Source organism: Chamaea fasciata, unplaced genomic scaffold (genome assembly GCF_029207755.1).
Source record: "Chamaea fasciata isolate MVZ Bird 193981 ecotype frontalis unplaced genomic scaffold, bChaFas1.0.hap1 SCAF_7, whole genome shotgun sequence".
Lineage (NCBI taxonomy): Eukaryota > Metazoa > Chordata > Aves > Passeriformes > Sylviidae > Chamaea > Chamaea fasciata.
The window spans coordinates 35,893,070-35,920,294 of record NW_027094092.1 but is presented as its reverse complement, the minus strand read 5'-3'; the positions used below and the strand labels follow the sequence as shown (position 1 = coordinate 35,920,294).

The 27,225-nt window shown below is 39.1% G+C and overlaps 1 protein-coding gene across 8 annotated transcripts in view; it reads left to right on the top strand.

Moving 5' to 3' along the window:
• Positions 1 to 10,970: 10,970 nt before the first annotated feature.
• Positions 10,971 to 27,225, top strand: part of HECTD1 (HECT domain E3 ubiquitin protein ligase 1) — a 60,237-nt gene continuing 43,982 nt past the window's right edge. For 6 of the 8 annotated variants that reach the window (XM_066188383.1, XM_066188382.1, XM_066188384.1 and 3 more), the window contains exons 1-2: positions 10,971 to 11,082; positions 13,101 to 13,380. In XM_066188383.1, the coding sequence (XP_066044480.1) occupies positions 13,241 to 13,380 (140 nt within the window). In that variant the 5' untranslated portion in view covers positions 10,971 to 11,082; positions 13,101 to 13,240. The remainder of the gene's footprint in view (positions 11,083 to 13,100; positions 13,381 to 27,225) is intronic. The other 2 variants (XM_066188386.1, XM_066188385.1) reach the window with 1 other exon arrangement.

The window sequence follows — 27,225 nt, the reverse complement described above, 5'->3', positions numbered from 1 at the left end:
AAGTGCCAGCCTTATCGACCTTGGCAGACACGCACTGAGGCCACACGGACCACTGGCATGCAAATAGGATTCTTGCTGTACAGGTTATCTGCTTAAGAAGTCCTAAGAGCAGCTGGTAGCAAATGCTGTCTAGAAATCAGAGCTTCTGAATTTCTTCACAGCTACAGCCAGGCCAATGAATTGGCATTGATAACAGAGTTGTTCCCTGGCAAAATAACGTTTGTGGAGTGGTCGAGGTTTTCAGCTTTTCCCGTTTCGAAATCCAAGATTATCCTGTGTCTTAACTGAACTGTCGGTGTTAGCTCCTATTCTACTAACGAGATTGCCAGAACTGGAGAATAAATTCTCAGTAATTAACATTGTACCAAGGTAAATGTTGTACTAAGTAAGACAGAATCCTGAAAACAAAATAATCCCAGGAAACCTCCAAAAATTTAATAACAATTTATTATTTGTAAACTTGAGAAAATTGACTATCACTACGTGGTAAAATATTTATGTAAGGTAAGTGTAAGGAAGATTTTTTTTTCCTGGTTTGTTTCTGGTCTAAAATCACATTACTCCATTTCTTCTTCACCTTTTACATTTTGGTATCTGATAATTTTGTTTGTTTGTTTGTTTGTTTGTTTGTTTTCAAGCTGGACTTTGTAGAACTGTTTAAGTACTGAAACATAGAAAAATGTGTTAGCTATTATTTTTTTTCCTGTAGGTCCACCATTAACTGCTTTCTTCAGACATCTTCTGGTGTGATCTGAACTTTGATGTAAGGTTGAGCTTAAGGTTATCCACAAAGAGCATCCTGACACCATGGCTCTGAAAGCTGAAAGCAACATTTAAGTGCAATTTAAATAAAATCCAAATGTTTTGGTAGCCAAACTTTGATTTTAAATACTGGAATTTCCTGGAATTTCAAGTAATTTTGCACATAAAGCTTAGTCTGGAGTGAAAATGGGAGAGAGAGAGAGGAAAAAAGATTTGACAGATTGGGTGGCAGAGGACAAGTGTACTTAGGAGTGCCTGCAAAGTGCAGAGGGTACTGTGGGACTCCCAGCTCCCTCCTATCCATTCTACCTGATCTTAATAGAAGTTTTTGTGTAGGATATGTCTGTCATCTGAAGGATGAGATGGGAGAGGCCTGTTTGAAAGATGGAAAACCCAATGAACAATTTTTCCCATGCAAGCTATATTTTTGGAAATCTATTTAAGGCCCTCTGGAGACCAAAATGTGTTTCCTTAAAAATCCTTTAACCTTCTGTGAAAGCTGCACCAGAGAGTTGGTATTAGTGGTATGGGAAAGGGGAGAGAAAATGGGAAGCTCTTGGGGCAGGTATTGCTACAGTCCCAGAAATACTCTACATCTGACATGAAAGGCCCTGAGGAACAAAATATTGTATAAGTCAGGTTTGGTCTTAAATTGACTGTGCCAGATAGCTCTACCAGTAGAGGCTACCTGAAAGGAAACCCAGCAGCATCACTGTGAAGTGATAATGAAACTGTAGTTTCTATTTACATAATTTATACTAATAAAATTAACTCTAATATTTAAATTGTCAGTCTTTTTTTATAATTATCCAAGGCCATCAGAAAGAGAATCCTTCTCTGATGCAGCTTCATATTTCAGATCAGTAGTAAAAGACAGATTAGTTTTACATGAGTTTTTATTGTGCTGTTCTATGTTTTTATAAACTTCGACTTGTACTGGCAGGACTGTCCTTTGATAATAATTATTAAGCTCGCTTTTAGTTCTCATCTGAGATTTGTGCTTAGTCTTGACAGCATAAAGCATCACTGAGCTAAGCCAAGAAATGTCAGCATACACCAGCACTGTGTTGGCTCCTGCCAGTGCAAAAAGCTGATTAATTTAGCTACAGAAGCAGAGTGGGGAGGGGAACAAGCCTGGAGTTAATGCAGAACCAGCACCACCATATTAATGACACACTGACCCAGGGTGCCATTTTCTCTTTGTTTAAGATAAATATGTAATGTACCTCACGGTACAATTCAAATGAGCTACCTTTTCATTAAGAACCATGAATGCAGATGGTGGTGGTGTTTTCAAATCCTCTTATTTTGGATAGTCTCTGCTATGTCCCTAGTCAACTATGATTTGCAGAACACAGTTGACAATGACACAAACACTCTACCTTTGAAATTCTGCTGCACAACTAAAGCAGCCATGTGGGGTGCCTAAAACTGCTGTGTCAGAGCACAACATCACCTTAGGTGCAGTTAGGTACAGGTTAATACTTGAAGGCAGCAAGGAGTCAGATATTTAGCTTATAGGAGACACAAAACTGTATCATTTTACAGCTGAGCATGGTTTGATGGTTGCATCTTCTAACCATTTTAGGAGACACCAGAGTATCAGTGTCTACCACAACTGTTTATCACGGTACAGAAGAAAAGCAGGTATGGCTACAGTCTTGAAGTCTTCATTATCTTTATTGTCTTTATTATTTAAAACAGGATATTCTATTGCTACAGCATAGTTCTGCTAAAGTATATGTGAGGCACCAGACACTGAACACAAAGATCTCATCTTTTTTGCCTAACACCACGGGAGGAAGCCTCTCACTTTCAAATGTGCTTTTGGGTTAATTTCTGCTCACATTTACATGCACAAGCCGATTGAATTTCATACATTGGTGGGGTACAATATTGTTATGGAGGGCACAATTTACCTCCAACTGTCAGTGTTAAGCCTGCTTCCTAAGGCTACCTGCTTGAGATAACTTGCAAGTATATTTGCATATAACTTCTGGGCCAGTAATGAATTGTTTTTCTTGGAATATTGCTTACTGCTTTCCTATCAAATGATAAATAATGCTAAACATTGGGCAACCTTACCAGCCCTGCCTGTGAGATGGGGCTGGATTCTGGCTTTGGTTTGTTGTCTAAGTTTTCCAATAAGGAAAGAAGCCCTTGGCTGATGTGACATCAGGAAGGCCAGCCCCCTTCCATCTGTGCTCCCTTTCTTTCCAGTGCTGAGACAGAATCCTTTCCTCTACGTCTTTCCAGTGCTGAGACAGAATCCTTTCCTCTACATGCATGTTCCTTGTCTGTGGGTCGCCCCACGGCCAGGAAGTGCAGGCTAGCTTGGAGCCATGATCCATTTAGAAGTGCAAATACAGAGCAGCTTCTGGTTTCCTCTTGGCTTTTTTTGCACAGCCAAAAGAGTTAGCTCAATAGAGTTGGGAGACCATTAATATGTAGACTTTGGAGTTAAACTACTGAGCATCTTATCAGCATGGACTGTGTTACTCTCTCATCTGCTTTGTAGCCTTTGTCTGAATTTTCTGTTTACTGTTAATTCTGAGGTGGAGATGTCTTTTATCTCATATGTACAGTGAGGCCTGAATCTTCACTGGGGCCTTTCAATATTTAAAATGTCTGTCAATGACACGGGTCCTCCTCTGTGAAATACTTGGGAATCATTAGCATAATATTTAGCAGCCCCAAGCTATTCCTTCTCTCATCAGGGTCAGAGTAGGGACTGGGGCTAATTGTTGTATGTGAAATGTTATTGCAAAAATTACATAGACAAATGTTTCTCCCCCAAAATAGCTGCTGACATTGTCAGTGCAGCACACCACTTACTTTGAGAACATGTTGTAAGCAGATAACATTTCTCGATCAAAATAACTGTCCAACACTCCCTATAAATTGGCTTGCAAGAGGCAATCTCAATGGTGCTTCTCACTGAGATACAAGCAAAAAGACTTTCAGGTGTTTGTACTCTTTGGATCTGCAACTTGCTGCTTCCTAAATGAACAGAAGAGAACTGCCACTAGATCTTGTCTGGGTCTCACCTTAAAATGTCAAGCCAGCTAAGAAGCTTGTACAAAACTTTAAATTTCTGTAGACTCAGTTTAGCTAAACTCCTATAATCAGTGCTAGTATTTGAGCCTAATCACATGCTGGCCCAAACTGGTGAGGCCTTACTGACATCTGTAGAATGGCCTTTCTTTACAAAGATGATTTGGCCTGCTGATCTGAAAGCTGGCACTGTATGAAAAAATGGGTAGAGTACATTCTTGCTTTGATGCAGATTGACACACAATACTTAATAATCATTTTAATAAGTTATCACTGTCCACTGAGATCAGAAATTTTACAGACAGAAAAGCCCCAATGAACTAATGTTTCACAGTACAAAAAATACAACCTTATAACACAGAACTGATAGGAAAAGCACCTGCAATATGCTTGGATAAGAAAATAATGCTTGTGTCTTACTGTATATAACTAAGAGTCAATGCAATCAGAACACTGATATTAAAAGCTTAGCTGCAGCAACTTGGGCTGGAACTGGACTGGAACTACTTTACAGCTGACTTCATTTTTTGAGGTGTTGGTACCAGGGGCACAGGAACTGAAATATAAAATCCTGTGCACAAATGGAAATAATCTGTAACCTGCTCATAGATATTCAAATTTACCTGCATAAATCAATGGGTCCAAAACAGGTAAAATGTAGGGTACAAAAAGAAAAATGGATATGAATTGTTTATCCTGTGCTACTGACTTACTCATCAGGTGGATCTCTGAACTCCTAAGGAGTAAAAATACCAGTAATGAAACTTTAAAAATATACATCAATAACCATGCCTTAAAAAAGAAACAACTTGTAGTTTCCCTTATGTTTGTGTTAGATAGCTAATTGAAAGCTCTTAAGCAAATGACCTGATAATTATACCAATTTTCTTCCATGGCCACTTATTGTGCTACAAAAATGCAGCTCTACCACAAAGCTATCTACCATCAAATCAAAAAAATCCCCTTAACCGACCTGGGTCACAGTTTGAAATGTAGTGAGCAAAGATAGTGTTTGGAACCTTCATAACTGCATATCCACATCTTTTCTCCCACCAGAAGTGCTGTTTAATCCAGTGCAGTCTGCCATAAGGACATTTGAGACATATGAGTTTCTCGTTCACAGTGTTTCTTCTAAGATCTTTCCTAAACAGGAATGTGTCAATTTGTGTCTAATGTCCTTGTTGTGTTTCCCATCCTTTTCCTCACATTCAACATAACAGAATGAATTTCAGGGCTTTGATCTTTAGAAGTTATTTCTGGTCTTTTAAAAATATTTCTGCTAAGGAAGTTTAAAAAAAAAATCAACAAAAGGAAAAAAAAAAGCTAAGAAATTAGGAGGAATCCCTACAGCATCATTTACTGCGTTCACTAGCAATTGGCAGAGAATGAAAATCTACCCTGTTGATGTGAAAAGTCCTTCATCTGTCTTTGCAGAATCAGTTCCCCATTTTCAGCCAGTTCTATTTAATACAGTTCGTAGCCTGGAAGTAAGTTCAAAGGTTACAGTAGAGGGCAAATCCCAATACATGCACAATGTGGTCTTCATTTATTAATAAAAAGTAATGAAGAGAAAACTTGGTACAGAGTTTATTGCCTGTAATACATTTCTTTAGGAATGTGCATTCTTTCCTTGCAGAAGTATAGACTTGAGGATGTGCAGAAACCTGGTTTCACATCGCTAGAAGAATTCGAAACAAAGTACAGATTTAACTTGTTTGAATGGCACCTTTCATACAAACCCAACAGTCCAAGCTTAATTGAGATTGCAAAGTGCTAACTTTCTGATAAAAAAAACATCAGTGAAGTATACTACTTTCCCATTTTCCCTAAATGTCATCACTGGGGCAAGGAAGTTTTCCTCTTTACAGTAGTAAATGATAAGATTTTCTTCTTGTCTGACTCATGTGCCCTAGGACAGTGCTATTATTGAATTTTGCCATGTTCTACCACATTATTCTGATTATTTTTCCTGGTTTGAGTGGATGATGTAGCCCTTTTCAGTTAACAACTTATCTAGAAATTCAGATTTTAGAAGCTCGACACTGTTTCTTTATTTTGTGTGTCAAGATATTCAATGGTGTTGAATAGGGCATAATTTCATGACAAGAATAGTAAAAGGCTTTAGTAAGCTTTTAAGTATGTAAAACTTACAATCTTTTCAATAAAACCCTAAGATGGATTTTTTTAAATCCCTGAATATAGAAGAATCATTTTGTGATAGACACTTTCTTCTTATTGTAAGTCTTCTTGTCAAAAAAGATCATTCAAATGAATTCATAATACTTCATTGAAGTTTTGGGAGCCACATCAAATGCTTGATAGGATTACATGTGTTTTAGTCCTGTAACAACAGAATAGAACTATGAGGAACAAATACCAAATCTTAATTAACCTTCTCATTCAGAAAGTCATAACATAGTCTGTGCCGTTAAAACAGTAAGAAGTCCTGTGATCTGAGTCACTGATCTTTCCTGGCATTTGTCTTGGATGAAGATTTGTTGCTGTTGCCTATGGTCCTAGTGGACAGGGTCGAGCTAGCAGCCTGCAATAGAGAACTCCTGCCTAAGTTCTGCCTCACTTTCCCCTTGGCAGTTGGAGGTAGAAGGGACATAAGGGAACCTTAATTTCTGTTTTCTGTCCGAAGTAGTGATATAACTGAAGCTAAACTGAGGTGGAAAGTAGTTAACTGATGCAAAGTTTACTTACTTCTCGCTCTTCAGACTGGAACAGCAAAAAAGTAAACTTGAAATTAAAAGCGTTTCATGAACAACTCCCCCCCCCCCCCCCCCCCCCAAGTGAGTTTACTTAGGAAGAAGCACTGTGATTTGGAGCAATAATTTCAGAAAGAAGAAAAGATAATTTCAGAGTATTCGCAGATTTCTGAAAAGCACGCACTTCTGTAGTCAGCCCTGAGGGTAGCTGACTGGGGAAGAAGCTTCCAGGAAGCGGAGCCTCTGCCGAGGAGGAGTCCCAGGAGCTGAGCAATGACTCAGCCCGTACCTCAGCAAACACCGGCATGTCCCTCGCATTTTTATCGCGTCAGCGTCACTCGTGTGCTCACCACATGGACGCGTAATTGCAAGAGCTGACCTCCCAGAGAGGAAACCTCTCACCCAGCTCCTGCTGCAGGGTTGCGTCAGAACCGCACCATAAACACACCCCGCCGTGCAGCAGCCCGGGATTGTTTGCCCATTGCCGCGGCTGCAAAGGCTGGCACGTACCTTTGGAAAGTCAAGACGCTGACACTATGTTTGTGCTCCCCAGGCTTGTGCAACACTGGAGTGGCTAAGAAGGGACTGTGGTAACGTGGGAGGATTTAAATCCAAAAAGCTTTTCACAACTGCATTTTTTATGTAAAAAAAAAAATTTCTTCACGAAAATCTTAACAATATACTTAAATAGCCACATTCTATAAACTAAATCTTACTTGGTACAGCAAGAAAGCTTCTGTAATATATGGCCTCACTGCTTTGCAATCTGTAATAAATATTTAGGAACTTTTTCTTTGGAAGTATAATATTCATCCAAAAAAAGAAATGTATGGATTGATTCATCTTCTGGATTTGGAGGAGTGGGTATTTTCAGTGTTTTCAACTATGTTGTTGTGTGGGTGGCAGAGAAAAGTGTTAAAGAATAAATAATCCATAAATAACCTAACAGTTTTATTTCACTGGGCACAGCCCTGATCTTCAGCATAAACTACTCCCTTAAATTTATGGAGGTGTTCAGGGTCTGCTTATATCACTCTCTGATCTATTTACTACAGAGGAGTGATATTTTTGGAAATATCAACTCGGCATGTACACCGAAGTAGGCAGATAGCTAACAAAAACATCAGTTATCCTGGCTTCTAGTTGCTGTATCAATTTAAAAAAAAAAATGAAGGAATCTGAGTCTTCTTGTTTTGTTTGAATTGTAGGTGTATTTCAGCTCGATTATTGGTTATTTTCTGTAACAAAAGCCCAATAATTCCAGTCTGAAACTTTCAGCCCTTACTATCACACAGTGACATTAAGAGTGCCCATGACATTCCTTCTGCTCTCAGCTAAAACCATATAGAAAACACCGGCCTGAATATAATATAAAAGCAGCAATAAATGTTATTCTTCTTGGAGCTGTAAGTGAAAAAACACTTGGGTCTTTTCCCATTGTGAGAAGATTTTGAGGAATCCTAGTCAAAAGTGACTTCTTTTCAAATCGAATGAAATCCTTTTGAGAACGCCTGCAGTGTCTTCTTGCTGAGAAGCTGTCTGAAGTGGGGTGTCCTTTACAACACGTCTTTTACAATCCCTGATCCTTGCTACCCTCGTGGCATATTTTACTGTTGTTCATGTGTCCCTGACACTATTCTAGTAATTGTGCTGACATTTTCTCTTTTAAAGCCAGGTTTTAATTTTCAGGTAAATACTCAGCAGAAATGACGGTAATTGCTCAATATAACACTCTACAAAGATCAATCTATGTTGACCCTTTGTGGCCTAATTTCCAAAGGCATTGTCAGTCACTTGTATGTGTGGTCTGCTCAAGTGTCGTCATAAATACATGGCATTATTTAAGACTTAATATAGTAACATGCCTCAGTAACTCACAGTTCCATAAGTGCTAAGACATTTCTGACTCCAGCATTACTATCTCTTCATTTTGTAAAGGAGGAAACAGAGAACACACAGTGATTAAGGGATAAGGCCAAGGTCATACATGAAGTGCATGCCAGCTAGAGTTAGCATTTGAGTAATTTTCTAACTCAATGAAAGATATGTACCTTGCACAAGCACTGGGAACAGGAGTTGTTTTTCCAAGTTTCACCCAATGCTCAGTGGGGCTTTCCTCAAAGCAGCTATGACAGTCAAGGTCCATTACTTGTCACTTGAAAATATGCCATCACTTGCCTTCCCCATCTGGCTGCACTACTCCTCATAAAGTTCTTCCTTCTCAGAAGGCTTAGGCCCAGCACTAGTGGAACGATAGACACGGGCTGGAAATTTGTCTGAACAAACCTACACTCATGTGAAAACTCAAATGAACGTGAGTAATTCTGTACAAAGGCAATTCTGATGTCTTTCTTATCTGCTAAGTGCACTCTTACTTGCTAGTGATTTCCTTCTTAGTAAGTGTTGAAGAGCAGTCACTTTTGAAGAGGCAGGTCTAGTCTGGATCAGTGCTGTACACAGAGGGAGTCTGAAACAGTAACTTCAGGGGTATCACTTGCTGTGTTGTATTTCAACGGAGTACTCTCTGACAAAGAGAGTGTCAAAAATAACTTGAATGTCCATCAGCCCAGGAAATGAAAACAAGTATGAATCAGTCAATGAAAATTAATGTATTGTAAGAAGTATATAATCAATGAAGGAGAAATTATTTAGTCAGCATTATTTTTCAGATTTGTTCTGGTGAGAAGAAATCGCATAATAAGGAACAAAAATCACTAGCAAACTCTTAAATATTGTAAGTGTATCAGAATGAGAAAAGATCCTGATTCCTGGTTGAAGCTGTAATACATTACTCAATGTACTTCTTTGAGTAAAAAAAAAATTGGATATATGAAATTGGGCAATTCATGCAACAGGACATAGAAGTATTTATGTTTCTCCTTTTAGAAATAGCTATGTAACTGAAAGACATTTCCAGTATTTAAGTTTTGTACTCCTGCTTAATAGTACTTTAAATCCATGATTCATCTTCTTTTCAAGTACAATATTTAAAATTTTGATTTTGTTCCTGAATTGATCTGTATTTTTATATCCTCATATTGTGTACAAATAACCATGTATCCATCCAGACACCTGAACCAGAGACTACATTCTATATGAAAAGAGTGAAACGTTTGTTTGATTTCAAGGTTTTTGGTCTTCAGAAGAAAATAATATTTCTTTATCTGAAACTTCTCTTCACAAAAAAAAAAAAAAAAAAAAAAAAAAAAAAAAAAAAAAGCGCAAAGGCAACTGTTCCAGCATCATGCAACACGAGTGAGGTCACTTAGCAGATGCAGATCTCATAAGCCTGGCCTAATTCTGCTGCTTCTGCTTTGGTGAAAAGTTAAAGAAGACCAAGTTTCTAAATTAAAAGGCTGTAGACTCAGTCCTCCTACTGCATCGTGTCCTTAACTCTAAGCATATCAGTCTTCCTGACGTCTGAAGGACAAGCATAGGCAAAGGATACACGTGTAAATCTTGGCTGGGCTGGAACAAGTTGCAGTTAACGGAGATGTGATATGGTAAGACATAAAGGCTAAGCTGCCTGAGAAATCAGAAACAGACAAAAGAACCGCTGTTCATGTGTTCTGAATAAAGATAACACTTTCTAGAGGTGTTATTACAACACTGACCAATAAAAATGTCGGCATTCGGCAAGTTTTAACCAAGCATGACTGCTATTGCCTTTTTGTTCAGTGTGTAGTTTTAGCCTCCTAATTACAGGAAATGTCAATGATGTAGGCAGGGGTGACATTCAAATGTACAATAATCTTATTTACTGTACTTATATTAATAGGCTTAAATTCCTTTGTGAAACATGTCATACTACATGGAATGAAATTATTTTGAAAATCCTTCATTTAAAATTTCTAGCAGTTTGCTTCCTTTGTCTTTTAATCGTTTGCAAGGTAATTGCACAGCATTTTGCAGCACGTATGGCAGCGGACCACTCTACTGCCAAAGGTGTCTCAAGCTACACGGCGTAGTCGCAGTACGTCGAACTCGGTGCTTGGTAAGAGCAACCCAACGCCTCCGCTCTGTAGGACCCGGCATTGCGGCGCTTCAATCCGCTCACCACATGGATCCCTTTTAATGGAGGTGCTGGAGGGGGAATCGAAGTGTTTCCAAGATTGGCCCCTGAAAAGTGTAAGTCCCACCGTAAATGTAAAGAACATTATATTGAAGTAAATAACCAGAATACGGCAAGAAATAAAATGACCTGTAAACCATAAAAAATATATAATCCCCACGCGCCAGCCAGGGAAAGGCCACCCGAGGCGGGAGGGCCCTTGGCCCCGCAGCTCCGCAGCGGCGGCGCGGGGCGGAGCGGGCCCGCGGCGGCGGCGCCTTCCCGGGAGGCTCCGGCAGCGCCCCCAGCGGCTGCTCCCGCCTCAGCTCCGCCCCGAGCGCGGCTCCCGCCCCGCCCGCCCGCCCCGCACCGGGCGGAGCGCCATGGATGCCGCTGGCCGCCGCCTGCCGCGGGGCTCGGGCTGCCGCCGCCGCGCCGTTGCCGCGGTCTCGGCGTGGCGCTGAGGAGGGCTCGGCTCCGGCGAGGAGGCTGCGGGAGGCTGAGGTGAGCGGCGGGGCTGGTGCGGGGCCTCTCCGGCCCGCGCCGGGACGCGGCGCCTTTCCCGAGCAGCCAGGCCGGGTCACCCTGCGCGGCCTGCGGCTCGCCGGGAACTCGAGCGTCGCTGTCCGGGCCTGTCGGGCCGGGAGGGAGCGGGCCGGAGCTGCGGGCGGGGGGGAGGCGGCGGGGGCCGGAAAGTCTGTGCGAGGGGCCGGGGCCAGAGCGAGGCGGCGCTGCCGGGGAGCCCCTCACGGCCGCGGGTGCCCCGTGCGGGGGCGGCGGGGAGGGGGAGGCGGTGCCTGCCCTGCTCCGGGCGGCGCCGTGTGGGGAAGGGGCCCAGAGCGCGGCCGGGCCCGGGGCCCGCCTGGTGTGTGCGAGCAGGCCCGCGCGGCGCGGGGTGAGCTGTGCTGCGGCCTGGCCGCCGCTCCGGGGCCGCTGTCCCGGGAGTCCCGGCCGCTCGGCACACAGCTCCGTGTGCCGGGGTTCCTGTGCAGCCCGGCTGGGGTGTGAGAACGGCAGGTGCCCGTGTTCGACTGACCCCGCTTTCTCTGTCTCTTAATTTTCTTGTTTCTCTCGCTGTCACCCATCTCCCCGCTCCCGGAAATAACTATTTAGTCGTGTTAAGGAGAAGTAGAATACTTACAATACGATCCTACTTTGGCTGCCCTAAAGTAGTTTTATGTAGGATTAGAGCAGGAAATGCTGTCTGTAAACATCTTGGAGAATCGCAGGCGTTGTTTAAAACACAGAAAATCAATTTACTAATATGAAATTACTTTTTAGGGTAAGATAATATGGAATACATAACTGGCAAGCAGTAGTTGAGTAATCTGTAATATTATGGTCCTGAATTATATAAAATCCCTATCTGTTGTATTTGTGTCACATCTTTGAGTTTGAAGCTATTGTGAAAGAGCTGGTTCAGTGTGTGTTTCTTCATATAATACTAATTTCTGATTCACTTTTGTAGACATGCCCTTGATGGAGTTATTTTTTAACTATTAACTCATTAGCAGCAAGTAAACAAGTAGGCAGACTTTGTCCAGATCAAGCTTTTTCCTCCCACATCACCTCCCCCCTGTTTGTGGGGACATTGTCCAGCTTTTAATATTTACCTATGAATTTAATAAACGAATTCTTCTTCTCTAAGCTGTATTTTTAAAGAGTATTATTTTTCCTGTATGTCTAATTTGGAAAGACTGGTTTGTCACCCATTAGTTTTTATGTGAAAATTGTCATGTTTGCTGAGTTTTTAGGCAAGGGAGGTGAATTTGACTGTTTCTTAAACATAGAGCACTTATGTCAAAAATATCTTAACATTTTAAAGGGACTTTTTTGGTCTTCAGCTTGCATGTACAGCTATGGCATTGGGCCAGCAAATAATGTTGTTTTCCTTATATGTATGTGAATTATTTAAATTATTCACCGGATTTTTTGGAAAGCTATAAAGTAAATATTTTTTCCAAAAAGTCCCCAAAATAACCCAACAAACCCCGAGCTCTTGAAAATGGAAGTGGTTCTTCAGTTGTCTTTTTTTATTCTTTGACATAAAAAGCCTGTTTTCCTTACTTTTGAATGCTGTTTTAAAAGGTGAAGGATTCATAAAAGGTTTCCAGAGATTCTGCAAGTAATTTTATTTTATGGGTTTCTATTTAAAATCTGAAAATCATTATCTTTCTTTATTTGAATATTTTCATGAGGAAGTAAAGCTGAACACTGTATAATAAAGTAATATTAAAGGAGGGGGATGGGCAAGACATCACTTTCTTTTAGCTTTAGTAGTACACAAAAGGATTAAGCACAATTTTTCTAGCTTTAATTTTGAGTTATCCTCAAAACAGAACAAACTCATTACTATATACTTGCTTATAAAGCAAGGAAAAAAGCCCCATTTGCTGATAAAATATGTGAAAATTTCCTTAATTTCAGCCCAAACATAGGCTGTACATTTTAGAGAGGACCAAATATAGAAAGCTCCACGACAAGTTGTGATGATGATTACTTTTTTTACTTTTTCTTGCCAGGTGAAAACTGCAAAAGCGTGAGGCTGACTGAAGAGAGAAGTTCATTGTGCTGAAGTTAGTCTGGCTTCAACAATTAAAGGATACTTTTGGTACTTTTTAATTGAAGTGGAGGCGGCTTTTTCTCTTTTTTATAAAAAACCATGGCAGATGTGGATCCAGACACGTTGCTGGAATGGCTGCAGATGGGGCAGGGGGATGAAAGGGATATGCAGCTGATAGCCCTGGAGCAGCTCTGCATGCTGCTCCTGATGTCAGACAACGTGGATCGCTGTTTCGAAACGTGAGTACTCCTGGCTTTCCTTTGTGGAGTGGGATTTTCCCCCTTCTGCAGCCCAGTGTAATATTTAACGTTCCTAGAAACTTTCAGCCTCAAACGGTTTTACAGGCTGAACTTCAGTTTAGATCACTGAAATCAAGTGTTTGTGTTAAGGCCATGTGAGGTGCCCTTGTCTGATTAAAAATGTAGTGTTGTTTGGGTGATGCCCGGTGCCTGTTCTGACCCAGGAGCTGACTGCAACTCTTAATACATTTCTTTAAATTAAATGATGTGGATATGTGTATGTGTGTGGGGGGGTTGGTTTGGGTTTTTTGTTTGCTTTGGTTTTGTTTTTTCGTGTGTGTGTGGGGGGGTTTGGTAGAAAAAAACCTTCTTTTTAATGATCATAATTTTTAATGATTGTCATCATCACCTGGATATATTTAAGCATCCATACTCTCACAGTACTTTTATCAAGGGGTATAGTAGCTTTGTTTGAGTTCTGTGAGTCCAAGCAAAAATCACAAGCAATAACCACTGTTCACACAAATATTTTGCCCCTTCTTTGGAGCATGTTGCTGTTCATGCCACCTTCCTTCTCAACTGCATTTGTACAAATCATATAGCACAGTCCCTGCACTCAGTCCTTTTTGTATTTCTCACAGCACAAAACGCTGCTGTAATCACTTCTGTTACTTGAGTGTTGCTGTGCTTGTTACACTACTTCCTGTGAGAGCCCAACACTAGTCTGGAAGAGGTAGCAAAAGTGTAAGCAGTCACAACTTCTACTTTTGTAGTTGGTTTCTTTAGTTCTGATTTTCATGCTCGTGCCTCTCTTCCTTTCCATGTTTTTTTCATCGTTCTCGCTTTCTTTTTGTAATAAAATATGGCTAGTGTTTTTCAGATACTTCTGCTTTTTAGGTGTATGGGTTCAGAAGCATTTGAAAAGGTAGCTGTCTGTTACACTGTTTAGTTTTGTAGCTCTGAAGGAAACAATTTTCAGGCTTACCTCTTAGGCTTCTAAGTTCTCCTGGCTGCATTTATTACAGGAAATGTAAAATTCAGACATCTCTAAAATTTGGATTTGTAGTAGTTGCAGAGCATTGAGCACAATTTAGTACAGTGCTTTAGAATGTGAAGCTGCCTGTTCTTTGCCTTGGGGAGCTTACAGGTAAAATTTTGACTTGAAAACCCCTACTGTAGTGAGATCCATTAGACTTCCCTGTCTATCCTCGTGCTACTGATACTGGGGGAGCCTCAGAATTCACCATTGTAGAAAAAAACTTGGTAGTTAAGAATGAATTTTGCTGATGAATTTGGGTGAAGTGCCTGCTTCAGGATATTCTGTTCTGTACTGGTGTAGAATTAGGCGTAAGCATTTTTTAAGTTATCTTCTGGGTATTTGAGAGTCAGGAATGAAATGTCAACTTTAAAAAATACAAACCAGTTGTGAGTTTTATGCATCTTAGTTCAGACTTTTATTTCAATATAAATGAATTAAATAGTCCAAGTACTTTTTTTTTTTTTAACTGTATATAATGAATGCTCTGTTATTGCACTGTTGTGGTTTTAAAATTATTTATGTCTGAAAGAAGAAATATTTAAAATGCTATTTGGCATTTTAATTTTCCTTGTGAGTGTTGGTATACTTTAATTTTACTGGTCTTCTAAGTTCTCTGTTTCTTTTGCTCTTGTAAATTTTCCTCAAAAAGAAGAGAATGAAATGTAAATAGGAGAAGAAGTTACCAAAGTTCTCTGCCTTGTGGAAGTGATTTTGCAATAATGTGTAAACTGCTACTTCTTATTGGCTCCGGGAATATACTGAGGTATATGATGTGGTACCATGGTGTTTGGTGAGCTGACATGGCAGCTCATTGCTTTCTTCCCTTTGATCACCCACCCTTTTTATTCCTCCCAATCATTGTCTTGTTCCTGCCACAGTCAGGGCTCACTGGGCTCTAATGTTCTGCAAGTGCAAGCTGCTCTCTGAACCTGCTGAGGAAGGTTGTTAGTTTGCTGCTGTTACAGTGATTTACAGCAGCTAGAAAGGTGTCTGATGAGTCCCAGAGGTGGAACTGCAGCACTGGAAATGTGGGAGAAGCAGAGAAAGGTAACCAGGCCTTAGTGGAGAACTTCTCACTGCTTGTCTCGGGTGCTTACTGGGGCCTGCGTTTTGAGGTGACTTTTTATTTATTTTGGAACTCTGTTAGAAACAGATGACACCTTGAAAAGTATTTTTAAAATCTTTCCAAATTATAGTTCAAATAGCCAAAATTGTCATGGACTGAGAGGGTATAACTAAAATAATAATTTTTTTAGTTCCCTTTCAGCTTGCTTTTGAAAGGAATTGCTGTTTGCTGAAATAGGAGATTTACTTGTGACAGAAGGGCTGCTTAACCCCCATTTTTCAGGAACTAATTTTGAAAATATTTTCAGTGCATGCCTGATCTAGAATATGAATGTATTTTTTTCTCTTGGTAAGAAAACCAGCCCTATACTTTACAATTTTTTTTTCTTCTACTAAGTAAGAACAGCATTTCCAAGTTTTTTGATGCTGTGCACGTGTTATTTGAAGATCTTGAAATTGTTTATTGCTATTAGCTATATGTTGGCAAAATGTTAAAGTTTTTCATCTGTGAAACTCAACCACTTTGAGATGGACTTTTGAAACAGTTTCTTGGAGAATGAAATGGGACATTTTTCACAGCTTAGTTAGAGTAACTTTAAATATTAAGTATTAGTCCACTTTTACATAGGAAATTATTTGCTTTTGTAATGTAAACTAAGAAAAAGCCTGTCATTTTAGTGAAGTACATCTGGTGATTAAAAGCTGCATATTGTGAGGACTGGCAAAGCTGTGAAACAAGACCACATTAAAAATTCTGACAAGAATGCTATGCACCATCTCTAAATCCACAACACAGTTTCCATACTGCTTTCTTAAGGAGTTAAGGGCAGTACACAATCTTACTTAGCAAAGAAAGCACAAAGTTGAACGGAAAAAAAAAAGCATTGAAATGTTGGATTCAGAATCTTGCACTTCATTTTTGCAGTGAAGTAACAGGGTTACTTTGCAGACATGTTCTGAAGGAAATAATACAGCTAATGATAAAACTAATAATTTGCTTTTGTACAAGAGTAATGGATATTGAAACTAGTGTTTCAGGTCAGCTCCAAACTGGAAGCAGGCACATGTGCAGGGTGGTGCATTTCATAATGTTCTTGCAAAGTTCTAGCAGCATCACAGCAGATTTCTGGGTATGCAGCTGATTGACAGGTAGTCCTGCCAAATAATCAATGTTTCTTTACTTATTCCCAGATTTACATTATACATCCAATTAAATTATTTTGCAAGTTACTCATATGTTAACATTACAAAGATCAGTGGCGTATTCATCTTCTGGTGATAATGAATCACAGACACTGCTAGTCACTTGGCATGAAGCATGGCTAACATTTTACCAGCAGCAAAAGCCACTAACCTGAACTACAGAAACTTAATAAATGAGGAGAAATGGTTTTGTTAAGTAGTTGAGTTGGAGTAAAACAGGTAAAAATTGTTGTGATTATAAGTGTTAGTCCCAAACTGTAGTTATACTGTGTGCTATTAAATCCACTTGAGCAGGAGTTTCAAGAATGAATTTAATAGAAATTTAATTGAAATGATGGGTTTCTGATTTTTTTTTTTGTTTTTAAAATTATCTTTAACATTTTAAATGTATATAGAGGCTCTTAGTTGCAATCTCATCTTATTAATGTAGCCCTTTTCCACAAAGGTGTTTCAGTTTATTCTTTTTTCACCTTGTGTGATTGTTTCACTTTTTTTTGGTGAAATAAAATTAGAACTCTTCTGGTCAGGCTTTCTCTTTACTCTTGTCTATCAGAGTAAAAGTACTTAGCAATTAATTCCAATGAAAATTTGTAGATTAAGGCACTAGCATAACAATGTAAGCCATGCTTAAAACCTTTTTTACATAGCAGATTAAATAGGCCTTATTAATGCTCAGAAGGAGAAAACATCCTTCTCTTTGGCTGTTCTTTAAGTTACCTCTGTATATTTGGTGTTAACAGATTTGGTAAGCAAAAAATTATCAGGAGTAATCAGCTCATTTGACAAATAAAAACCAATTGCACAAAGGGTCATTGGCTAGGGTTCTAATGTGTAAAATAGAAGTCCTTTCAGTTTATTTTTTAGATCAAATACTTTAATTCAAACTAAACCTTTTTCTTTCCAAAGTATCTATTCACTAGAGAGAAAGTATATATATCTTTATCCAGTATTTGCTAACAAGTATAAGAAGAAATTCTAGTGCACCAAAGACTGCTGATGTGAGCTAGTGAGACTGTTATGTGGAACAGTTTAGCTTTACCTCCACCTGCTTGAAACTACATTCTCCTGTCTTTATCAGGATTGTAATCTCCAGTAAATCAAAGTTAGATATATCGAGGAAAACAATTTTTCCTTTAGAGGTGAGTGTAGGAGTCCAAAGTGCTGGTTTTCAGGAATATGTTTACAATCTGAGCTGTCTTTAAAAGCATCTTTGTAATTCAGACAGTAAAGTGCTCTTTAACAGGTCTGACAATTGTGGAAAAACTTACAGGCTGAGAGAGCAGCTCTGTTGGTATCAAGGTGGTTTCACATTTTTTTTCCTAAAGATTTGCTCATTCTGTTATTTTAAGGAAAAAATAAAGTCCGATCATTGCTGCACTTTTGTGCCGGTGTGCAGCAGTGAGTAAATTAGAAAAAGTATTGCTGTCAACAATAGACTACAGTTTTCATTATTTTAAATATGAAATAGTGAATTATTGTAGCTGTTATAGTGACAAGTCTCATGTGATTCCTACTAAACTTTTTTTCTTTTAATGGGGGCAGAGGATATGGCAGCAGTGAAATACCAGTACTGGAGTAATTTACTCTGTGGCCTCCAGTATAGTGGGATCTTCAGCATCTTATAGAGGGATTTTCTGACATAGAAGTAGGGATGTGCTCTGTACTTTTCAGGGGGCAATCTTGTTACAACATAATGTTGAGAATTACTCCTGATATTTAGGGCTGTTTTGTTGTTGTTATTTTTGGGTTTTTTTGTTTCTCAGTTACAAGAATTTTAAAATACTAATGTCTTTCTGGTTGCTCCTTGTAAAATGGGAATTGTGGCCTCATTGTCACTGGTATTGTGGAGATTAATTAACCTTGTCTACTTATTTTGAGAACATCAAAGGTTGCAAAGGTGAGAAGGGAAGATTAAATTGACATCCTCTCTTCTGTCCTGGTCCTTATATTTGATCAGGTTATTACCGGATTGAGCATCTCCTTTGATACAAGCATAATGTGTAGCTAATGCTTCTGAGAGGGCATCCTACCTAATTTTACCCTCTCTTTGCTATTAAATCTGCTGCCTGAGTTGCCTTTGTTGTTGAAATTTACTTGCTCTTTCCGGTAAGAATTGGCCAGTCTGATGAATTCTAAATAGCAGTCAGTTCACCTTTTCCTATTTAGGTTAAAAACCAGTAGTGTTCTTATTGTGAATATACCTGCATGCAAAGATTTCATCAGCTGTGGATCTTCCTCCCCTTATCTAGTTCTTCAGTTTACAAGTTCTTCAGAAATACTTTCCAGTGTTGCCTTCATCCCTGCTGTTTATATTAGTGCCTTTGACTTTCTGTTAACGGTTAAACGTGCCAAGTTGAGTTAGTTGTTTCCAAAACTTTATACAGTAAGTGTGGTTTTAGTTAGCTGTCTTCAGAGTTGCTTTCAAGGATATGAGTGCTTGCTGCTTAGGTATGGCTTGATGCATTACCTACACTAAGATCTGTGACTTGGCATTTGTGTGTGTTAAAATACATTTTGTTTAAATGAGCCCGTGCCTCTGAGTATTCCAGACAATTCATCACATTGTCACTATTTACTAGTCTGACATTTAAAAAAAAAAAAATCTTTTTCTAATGGTATCGTCAAGTATCCTTTGTTTTTGTTCAGAATTTTTTGTGTGAGATAAAACTGTAGTGATTCTTTCAAGTACTGTGCAAAAGATGGGTGCAGTGTTAAGGCATCAGGTTAATGACCTTTTGAAAGTGTCAGCTCCTGACAGATTGGATGAGACCAGTAAAAGATGTTACAGGAATTTCAAATTGCAGGCTTCCTTTCTTTCATGACTACTGGTCAAGTGAGTTTTAATATTGGCCTCTTAAGAAGAAGTATATATAGCACAGATGTTAAGTAGATTGCTAATAGGGAAGTGGAAGTTTTCTGGTGTGAGTCAGTTCTGTTTTTGAGCACCTGGGAATCCAGTAGAAGCTAGTGAGGGGTATTTAGGCACACATACAAAATGATACTTTTTGTTTAAATTGCCTTTTTCCTTTTGAAATGTTGGTAGATGTGATATGTACTCAAAGCATTATCTGTTTGCACAATTGAGGTTGCTACTAGTGGAAATCATCGGAGAAAGACCTGTGGTTTCACATTCTTTAATTTATTCAGCTATTGTGGACTAATTGTCTGTAAAATATTTACAAAATGCTGGAGATTGGAGAACAAACATGTGGAATTATTACCCTGAGGTATGGTTTTTATAAGATGCTGAAAAATGCAAAAGGCAGCCTAACGCATCCTTTATAAATTCAGGAATAAAGCAAATGATGATCTATTTAGAAATACAGAAATTACCTATCCTGTGGAAGCTATTTCCTCATATGGATTTTTCTTAATTTTCATTTTACACAATGGATATTTATTGAATGTGTAGTTGAAGACTAAATGTCCAATACTAATTGTCTTCCTGCCTAATAATGAACCCTCAGAAGAGGGTTCAGCTCTGGAATTTATTTAGCTAAAAGATAGTTTGAAAGTGTTTTTAAATGTCAAATTCAAATTCTAATTGATTTCTTTCAATTTCTAATAAAGTGGGGTTTCTACTGGAATGAATACAGGATGGAATTGTTAATTCTCCAGCTTAATTTTATTGGTCTGGGCAGTAATTGCAATTAAGAGCAGAAATTCAGAGTTGTGCAAATTTTAATATTTTGTAATTCTGGTAAAAGTTTCTAAATTGCCGGTTAATTTTTAGTCGCTTTTTCCTTGAACCTTTAAAATACAGTATGGTGTGTCTAAAGTCTTATATATGAGTGATGTTTTCTGGACTTGTGTTGTAACAGTGCTATATGAAAACAGTGCAAAATGTGTTTTGGTAATGAATCCAGAAGAATACATACAGGCAGTGCAGGTGTGTGGGTTCTCTTGTGGATGGTCTTGATTACCCTGCTGCTGGTTTTGGTTCATATGTGGAAACAAAACTGTCTTCCAGCAAAAGAAACAATGAGGGAAAGTCTGACATCTCTTCCCATAGGAAGAACTACAGAAAGGAAAAGCAATCATTAATCAAAAATGAGTTGAAACTGCTTTTGCTTTAAGAAAAATTAGGTGTGCAGGATGTTCTTAACAGTGTCAGAGTTGTGTGATGTATTGTTGTAAATGTTCATCTGGTATATTTTTCCTCAAAAACTGTTACTAATGAAAGTTAACATCAGTATTTCAGTTTTTATTTAAAAATTATTATATATTAAGTAGTGTATACACATATAATCCCTTACTTTCCCACTTTTAACTGGCCTCAGCAGATGGTATGCGTTAAAGATCCAGCTATTGCTGGCAGGCAGCTGAGCTTGGTTTTCTGCCACAAGTCACATGTCTTGGAGCAGGCAGCTTCGCTGAAGGCTTTGTCACATGCCAGGGGCTCCGAATCGACTGAATCCAGCGGTTACTTTGAAATTGAGTAACACACCCTAATGCTGGCAGCAGTTGTTAACTGTTTTGAGGATGAACTGGACTGTCTTTTTTCCTTCTTTAAGTTTTTTGGGTTTTTTTTTAAGCACGGCAGTAGTGTAGTCTTTACTATCATTTCTGTTTTAGCTAAGGATTTTACGTGGAGTAAAATATTAAATGTAATTACAAAAATGAGTTTACAGTGCCTATTTTTACTTCCTTAGTATCTTTTTACATTGGCAAGCTGTAAAATCAGCTGAGTCATTTCATTAGAGTTGAAGGGATTAGCACTGACAGGAGCTTACCGCTGTAGCTATTTAAAAATTTTGTATCCCTATGGATATTTCTGTTCCTAAAGAGGTTGTGGGTGTGTGTGTGTGTAAAGGCTCAGAAGTGTGTCAGCATATGGACCTATGCTGATCACAGTGCTGTAAATTCTGTAGTAATATAATTATACTGACAAATTTTCTTAGCCTTTCTTGACATCAAGATGATTATGATAGTTAGAAATATATTTTTAGATTTTTTTTTGCAGAGAAAGAATGCATGTTAAAGAATTTGTCTATTGTGCTCTTTACAGCTTAATAACTCATTTTAGCACAGAAATTATGAATATATTTATTTAAATATAAATTATACAGAATCAGCTTTTTTTAGTGTGGTTTACTTCTTGATTTCAGTACAGGAAACAGAGAATGCTCTAGTGCCCTAATCTTAGTAGATCATAATATAGATGGGAAATATTGATAAGAAACATTACCTATTTTGGACAAATCTATCTTTCAGCAAGATCTCTGAATCATGGTAGGTGGAAAACTTGGAAGATAGTAACTAACAGCAGCTCTTCTTCTGGAAGTACAGGAATGAACTTGGGTGGACATTGAGAGCTGCAAGCCTTAGAGTAATTAGCAAGAGCTCTAGTGTGGGTTGTAGAGTAACCTCATTAACTTGAAGTCGGTCTTTCACTAAGGAGTAACACAGAGTGACCTCATTAATTCACTAAGTAGTCCCTAATCACTCTTTTGAAGTACACATTTTAAGTACTTTAGGAAGTGCCCCATATGATATTAATACAGCTCCCTAGAAATAAAAATCTAAAAAGATATTCCTTTCATTTTCATGTTTATTTGAAGAAGGGCCTAAATAGAAACCTGAACTTTGAGGGTACGTATTTGCCATTATTTTCTGATTTGAATAAACACTATTAAAGAAAACTCACCACTATCTTTTTGCCTGTTTCACTGCAAATAGGTCATTGTGAACAGTGATTCCTCTCCTACAACTTGAGGATTTTTTCTGTAATAGCTTTTTTTTTTTTTTTTTTTTTTTTTTTTTTTTCTTCTGAGATGTATTACTTGTAGTTAATATATGGTCTAGATAAAAGCGACATGTGAGCCTGGTTTTGATACTGGGATGTTTTAGAAGTTATGCACTTACCTTTCTTTTTTTCCTTGGTGGGTGTTGATGCTTGCAGTAGCTGCAGGTTTATGGGTGTATTTTTCTCTTGGAAATCAAAGGCATCATTTGTCAGTAGGTGGAAGTGCACTAAAAGCTGATCATTGGTTGCTATCCTGTTACATCAGTTCATTCAGTGCTGTAGCTCTGACCTCAGTTTCCCTTCTGTCCCAGGAAGTTTTCACAGTCTTGTTTTTCCCATGTAGACTGTTTTCTGAAGGTGAGTCCAATGTTCAGCCTTTGTCTGTGTTATGGACACTCCCAGAATGCTTTGTTTTACTACCTGTCAAAATACATTTTAGTTCTGAGCATAGCCTTAGTTGGAACAGCAATACAGTCTTTATTGCTGAAGGGCCCTAATAAAACAGTTTTAGGTCCTTTTGATCCATTTTGGCCTGCCTAAGAAAGCCAGTAAGGATTTACCTTGGAATTACGGTGCAATAGTGATGCATATATAACGTGATGGGTGTGATTCATTCTTTGGTTCCTGCTGGTGTTGAGTCCATTTGCTTACTTGGTGCCTCATTAAAAAGAGGGGCTGGTCCTGAGAAGGTGCTGTGCTTGGCCTGTTTGGTAGAATTGCTTCTAGGCAAGCACTGTATTTCTCTTCCCTCTGCTGCTTTTGCATATACTTTAGTGCCTTTACTTGGGATTGGACTGAGTGAAGACTCAAGGGCTACTCTGAAAACCCGTTTTCATAATGTTGAGGCATAAAGACCATCCACTGAATAAGGGCAACACTTTGGTCAAATGCCTGCACAGAGAAATCCCCAGTGGAGCTGTCTGAGCAGAAGGGAGATTTTTGTGTACTTTGGGCATTTGCTTTATGGCTCTAATGGTGTTGCACCCCATCTCTTATTGTTGGGCAGATGTTCATGCCTGCCCCTGTTAGTTCTTTCTCTGGCACTACTCCCACAGGCACATTCTTCTCCCTGAGACAACGTTGAGCTGATGCTCATCCAACCACAGGAGACCCATGTCATTGCTTAGTGCAGATTTGGGGATTAAAGGGTGATCCCTGTAAAGGTGACCTGTGTCCTTTTGTTTGTATGCAGTCATTGATAGAAAAGTTAGTTACAGCATAAAGACTGAAGTCCTTCAAAATGACAGCTAGTCAATTTTATGCTGTAATTGTTTAGCCACTTGTTTGAGAAGATCATGGCTGGAGCACCAGGGATGTGTTCATATATCCTTCTTGTCTGCTATCACAGGCTGAACCATTGATCTAGACTCTGTGTGAATGACAGAACTGGTACTTCTGGTCTCTTGTTTTCAGGAACTTTAAGGGAAGGCCTGAGGGAACTTTAACAAGCCAAAATAATGTGAATTTATCTGTATGGTCTGTGTATGCTTATGCGTGTCATCTGTATATCTCTGGATATGTCTGGAGAGGAGACTCCACAACCTTTCTGTTTGCAGTTGCCAAGCCACTCTGTTGCTCCCCTCTTCAATGGACAGGAGAGAGAGAATATAAAGGTGTAGGGTTCATGGTTGAGATAAGGTGTGGGAGAGAGATCACTCACTAGATACTGTCATAGGAAAACCAAAGTTGAATTTGGGATGTTAACTGAATTTATTACTAACAAAATCAAGGCAGAATAATGAGAAGTAAAATAAATCTTAAAAGCACCTTCTCCCCTGCCCTTTCTTCCTTCTCAATCTCTACTTCCTCCTCCACCAGTAGTGCAGGGAGATGGAGAATGGGGGTTATGGTCAGTTCATCACTCATTGCTCCTGCTGCTGCTCAGCAAGAGGAGTCCTTCCCCTGCTGTAGTGTGGGGTTCCTCCCACAGGTGACAGTCCTCCAGGAACTTCTTCAGTGTGAGTCCGTCCCGTGGGCAACAGTTCTCCACAAACTCCTGCAATGTGAGTCACTCTTCCACGGGGTGCAGTCCTTCAGGCATAGCCTGCTCAGCATGTGTTTCCCCTAGATTTGCAACCTTCTCTTGGTCATCCATCTGCTCCAGTTTTGTTCTCCTGTGTGGGCTGCAGGTGGGTCTCTGCGTCCCTGTGGTCCTCCACAGGGCGGAGGGGAATCTCAGCTCCAGCACTTCCTTCCCCTTCTCCACATTGGTGTCTGCAGAGCTGTTCCTCTCACATAGTCTCACCCCACTATTCTCTGGCCACAATTACATCTGTGCAGTGACTTTAATTTTTTTTTTTTTTTTTTCTTGAATATGTTATCACAGAAGTGTTAGCACCATTCCTGATTGACTTAGCCTTGGTGAGCAGTAAGTAAGTCCAACCTGGAGCCACTTGGCATTGGCTTTGCTGGTCATGGGGGAATCTTCTGGCAGCTTCTTACAGAAGCCACCCTTGTGGCTCCCTCTGCTACCAAAACCTGGTAGTCACACAAACCCAATACAGCTGCCCAGAGAAGCTATGGATGCCCCATTCTTGGAAGTGTTCAAGGCAAGGTTGGGTGGAGCAACCTGGTCTAGTGAAAGGTGTCCCTGCCCATGGTGGGAGGGTTGAAACTGAACGATCTTTAAGGGCTCTTTCAACCCAGGCCATTCTGTGATTCTGCAACGAAGCCTGGTTTTCATATGGGATGAGGGGAAATCATTCCTCTAAGTCAGAAAACAAATGTAGTGACAGCAAGTGGAGATTGTTCCATACTTGCTGATTGAAAGAGTGGTCTCTGATTAGTGTAGCTAGAGGTTCTGGCAGAAAGATAATTTTTAAAAACCCTCAGCCCTTAAGCTTGTGCTGGAGAGCTGTGCTTTTATAAGGACAGTATTGCTGATACAGTGCACTGGCGTTTGTGTGCTGACAAAGAATTCAATATAAATGTTATGCTCTTAGTAACTTAGTATTTTACTGTGTCTGCTGGGTAATTGGCTCATAGGTGTTTTAAGGACAGGAATTTTAAATTTTTAAATTTCCTTTAAAAATTTCCTTTTGAAAAAACAACAGCCGAGTTCCTTTTGTGTTGTGTTTCTTTATAAGCTGTTAAATCATAGTAAAAAAAAGTTGGTTTTAGATTTGCTAAGTATAGCTTTTAACTTTCTGCACCTGTGTGGCCATCTAAGAAAAATGGTGCACTAATCTTGCTAGTATTAAAATAGACAGTGGAGCTTCCTACCTTCCACTTGGTAGTATGTGTGTGGGTTTGTTTGGGGCTTTTTAAGATTTGTGCTTATTGTTTTTTTTTTCTTGCCATATAGTTTGAACAACATTGTTCATAGCAATGTTTTAGTGATCTGCCTGGCTTTGCGTAAAATTCAGTATAAAAGATCCAACACCAAAAGCCTTGAATACATTGTCCACTTTAAATTTTATGTACTGAAATGCTTATTGTATCAGCATATGGTGGTCGTCTAATAATAAGTAAAAAATTTCAGACTTTTTTTCCCCCCAGTGGATCATGTCTACAATGCAGAGTTACTGTATAAACCCTTCTTAAATATGTGGAGTTAAGTAACAAATTCCTGAAGAATAGCAGACAGTGTAGGCTGGATAGCCCAGTATAAGTTTTACAAATATGGTTGAGCTTTATTGAAGCTTCACTTACTAATTTGTCTTTAAGTATTGTTGGGTAATGTATTTATTTGTCAGGCTGCATTAGGAGCTACTTCATAAAACATGGTAAGATCTTGAAGGAAACTATTAGCATTTTGCTGTCCCAGGATTTGGTGTTTTTCTGTGAGTCATTACATACCACATGGGATGCCGAATGACCTCTGAGTCTTCAGAATGATTCATCAACAAGTACTTCACCTGTCTTCCAGACTAAAAAACATGTTTTATTCTTTCTTCTTTGGATTTAGAAAAGTTTTGGGTCATCTTTTGAATACCAAAACCCTACTTGACGGAAAAGTTGCAATATTTGCTTCCTGTAGATTTAGTCTGGTCTCCTACATCTAGGGTTGAGGTATCCAGCTATTTTGACTACTATCACAGCATATATCCCCTTCACTTAATTCCCCACCATCCCCTTGGAAGTCTTTTACCACTGTGGTGAGCCATCATAATGCTAACTTATGCTAAATATGCTGCTTGAAGACAAATTGAGTTAAAATATAGACATGACATATAATCCGTGTCTTAGAACTTTTGATCCAAATCAGTCTCCTTATCCACAGCTGTTCTAATAATGGAAAGTATTGTTTCAGTTTATATTCTGTAATGTCAGAGGAAGAGAAGGAAGTCCACTGAGCTTGCTTTTTTTGTTTTGAAGTTTTGGGGCTATTATTCACCATTCTTGCATATGGAAATGAGGCTAACAATAGGGAGGAGAGCCAGAGGCTACTGAGACATGGAGATGGAGAGAAAATGCAGTAGATGCAATCTCTATTAATTAAATATGTTCTCAGTGTGATTAAGAGGAAAGAATGAGGTGGGGGCGGGGGAGGAGACTGAAATAGGATAAAAAGACAAGGGAAATAACATAGGGAAGAAGGACCACTCAAAATTAAATTGTGTATTTAACCCAAATTCTTTAGTCTTTGTGTATAAAATTTTATGATTAAGTAGCTATTAATCATCATGAACCTTGCAGCACTGTTAAGAAAATATGCATTCTGTTTGGTGATGTGAGGTTAATGCCTAGAAAAAAATCCCAACAAGATACATTTTTTCCCCTGTATGACTGTAAAATTTCAAGAGTATCTTTTTCTGCTGGCTTCTTAATGCAACATCTTTTCAGATTACCT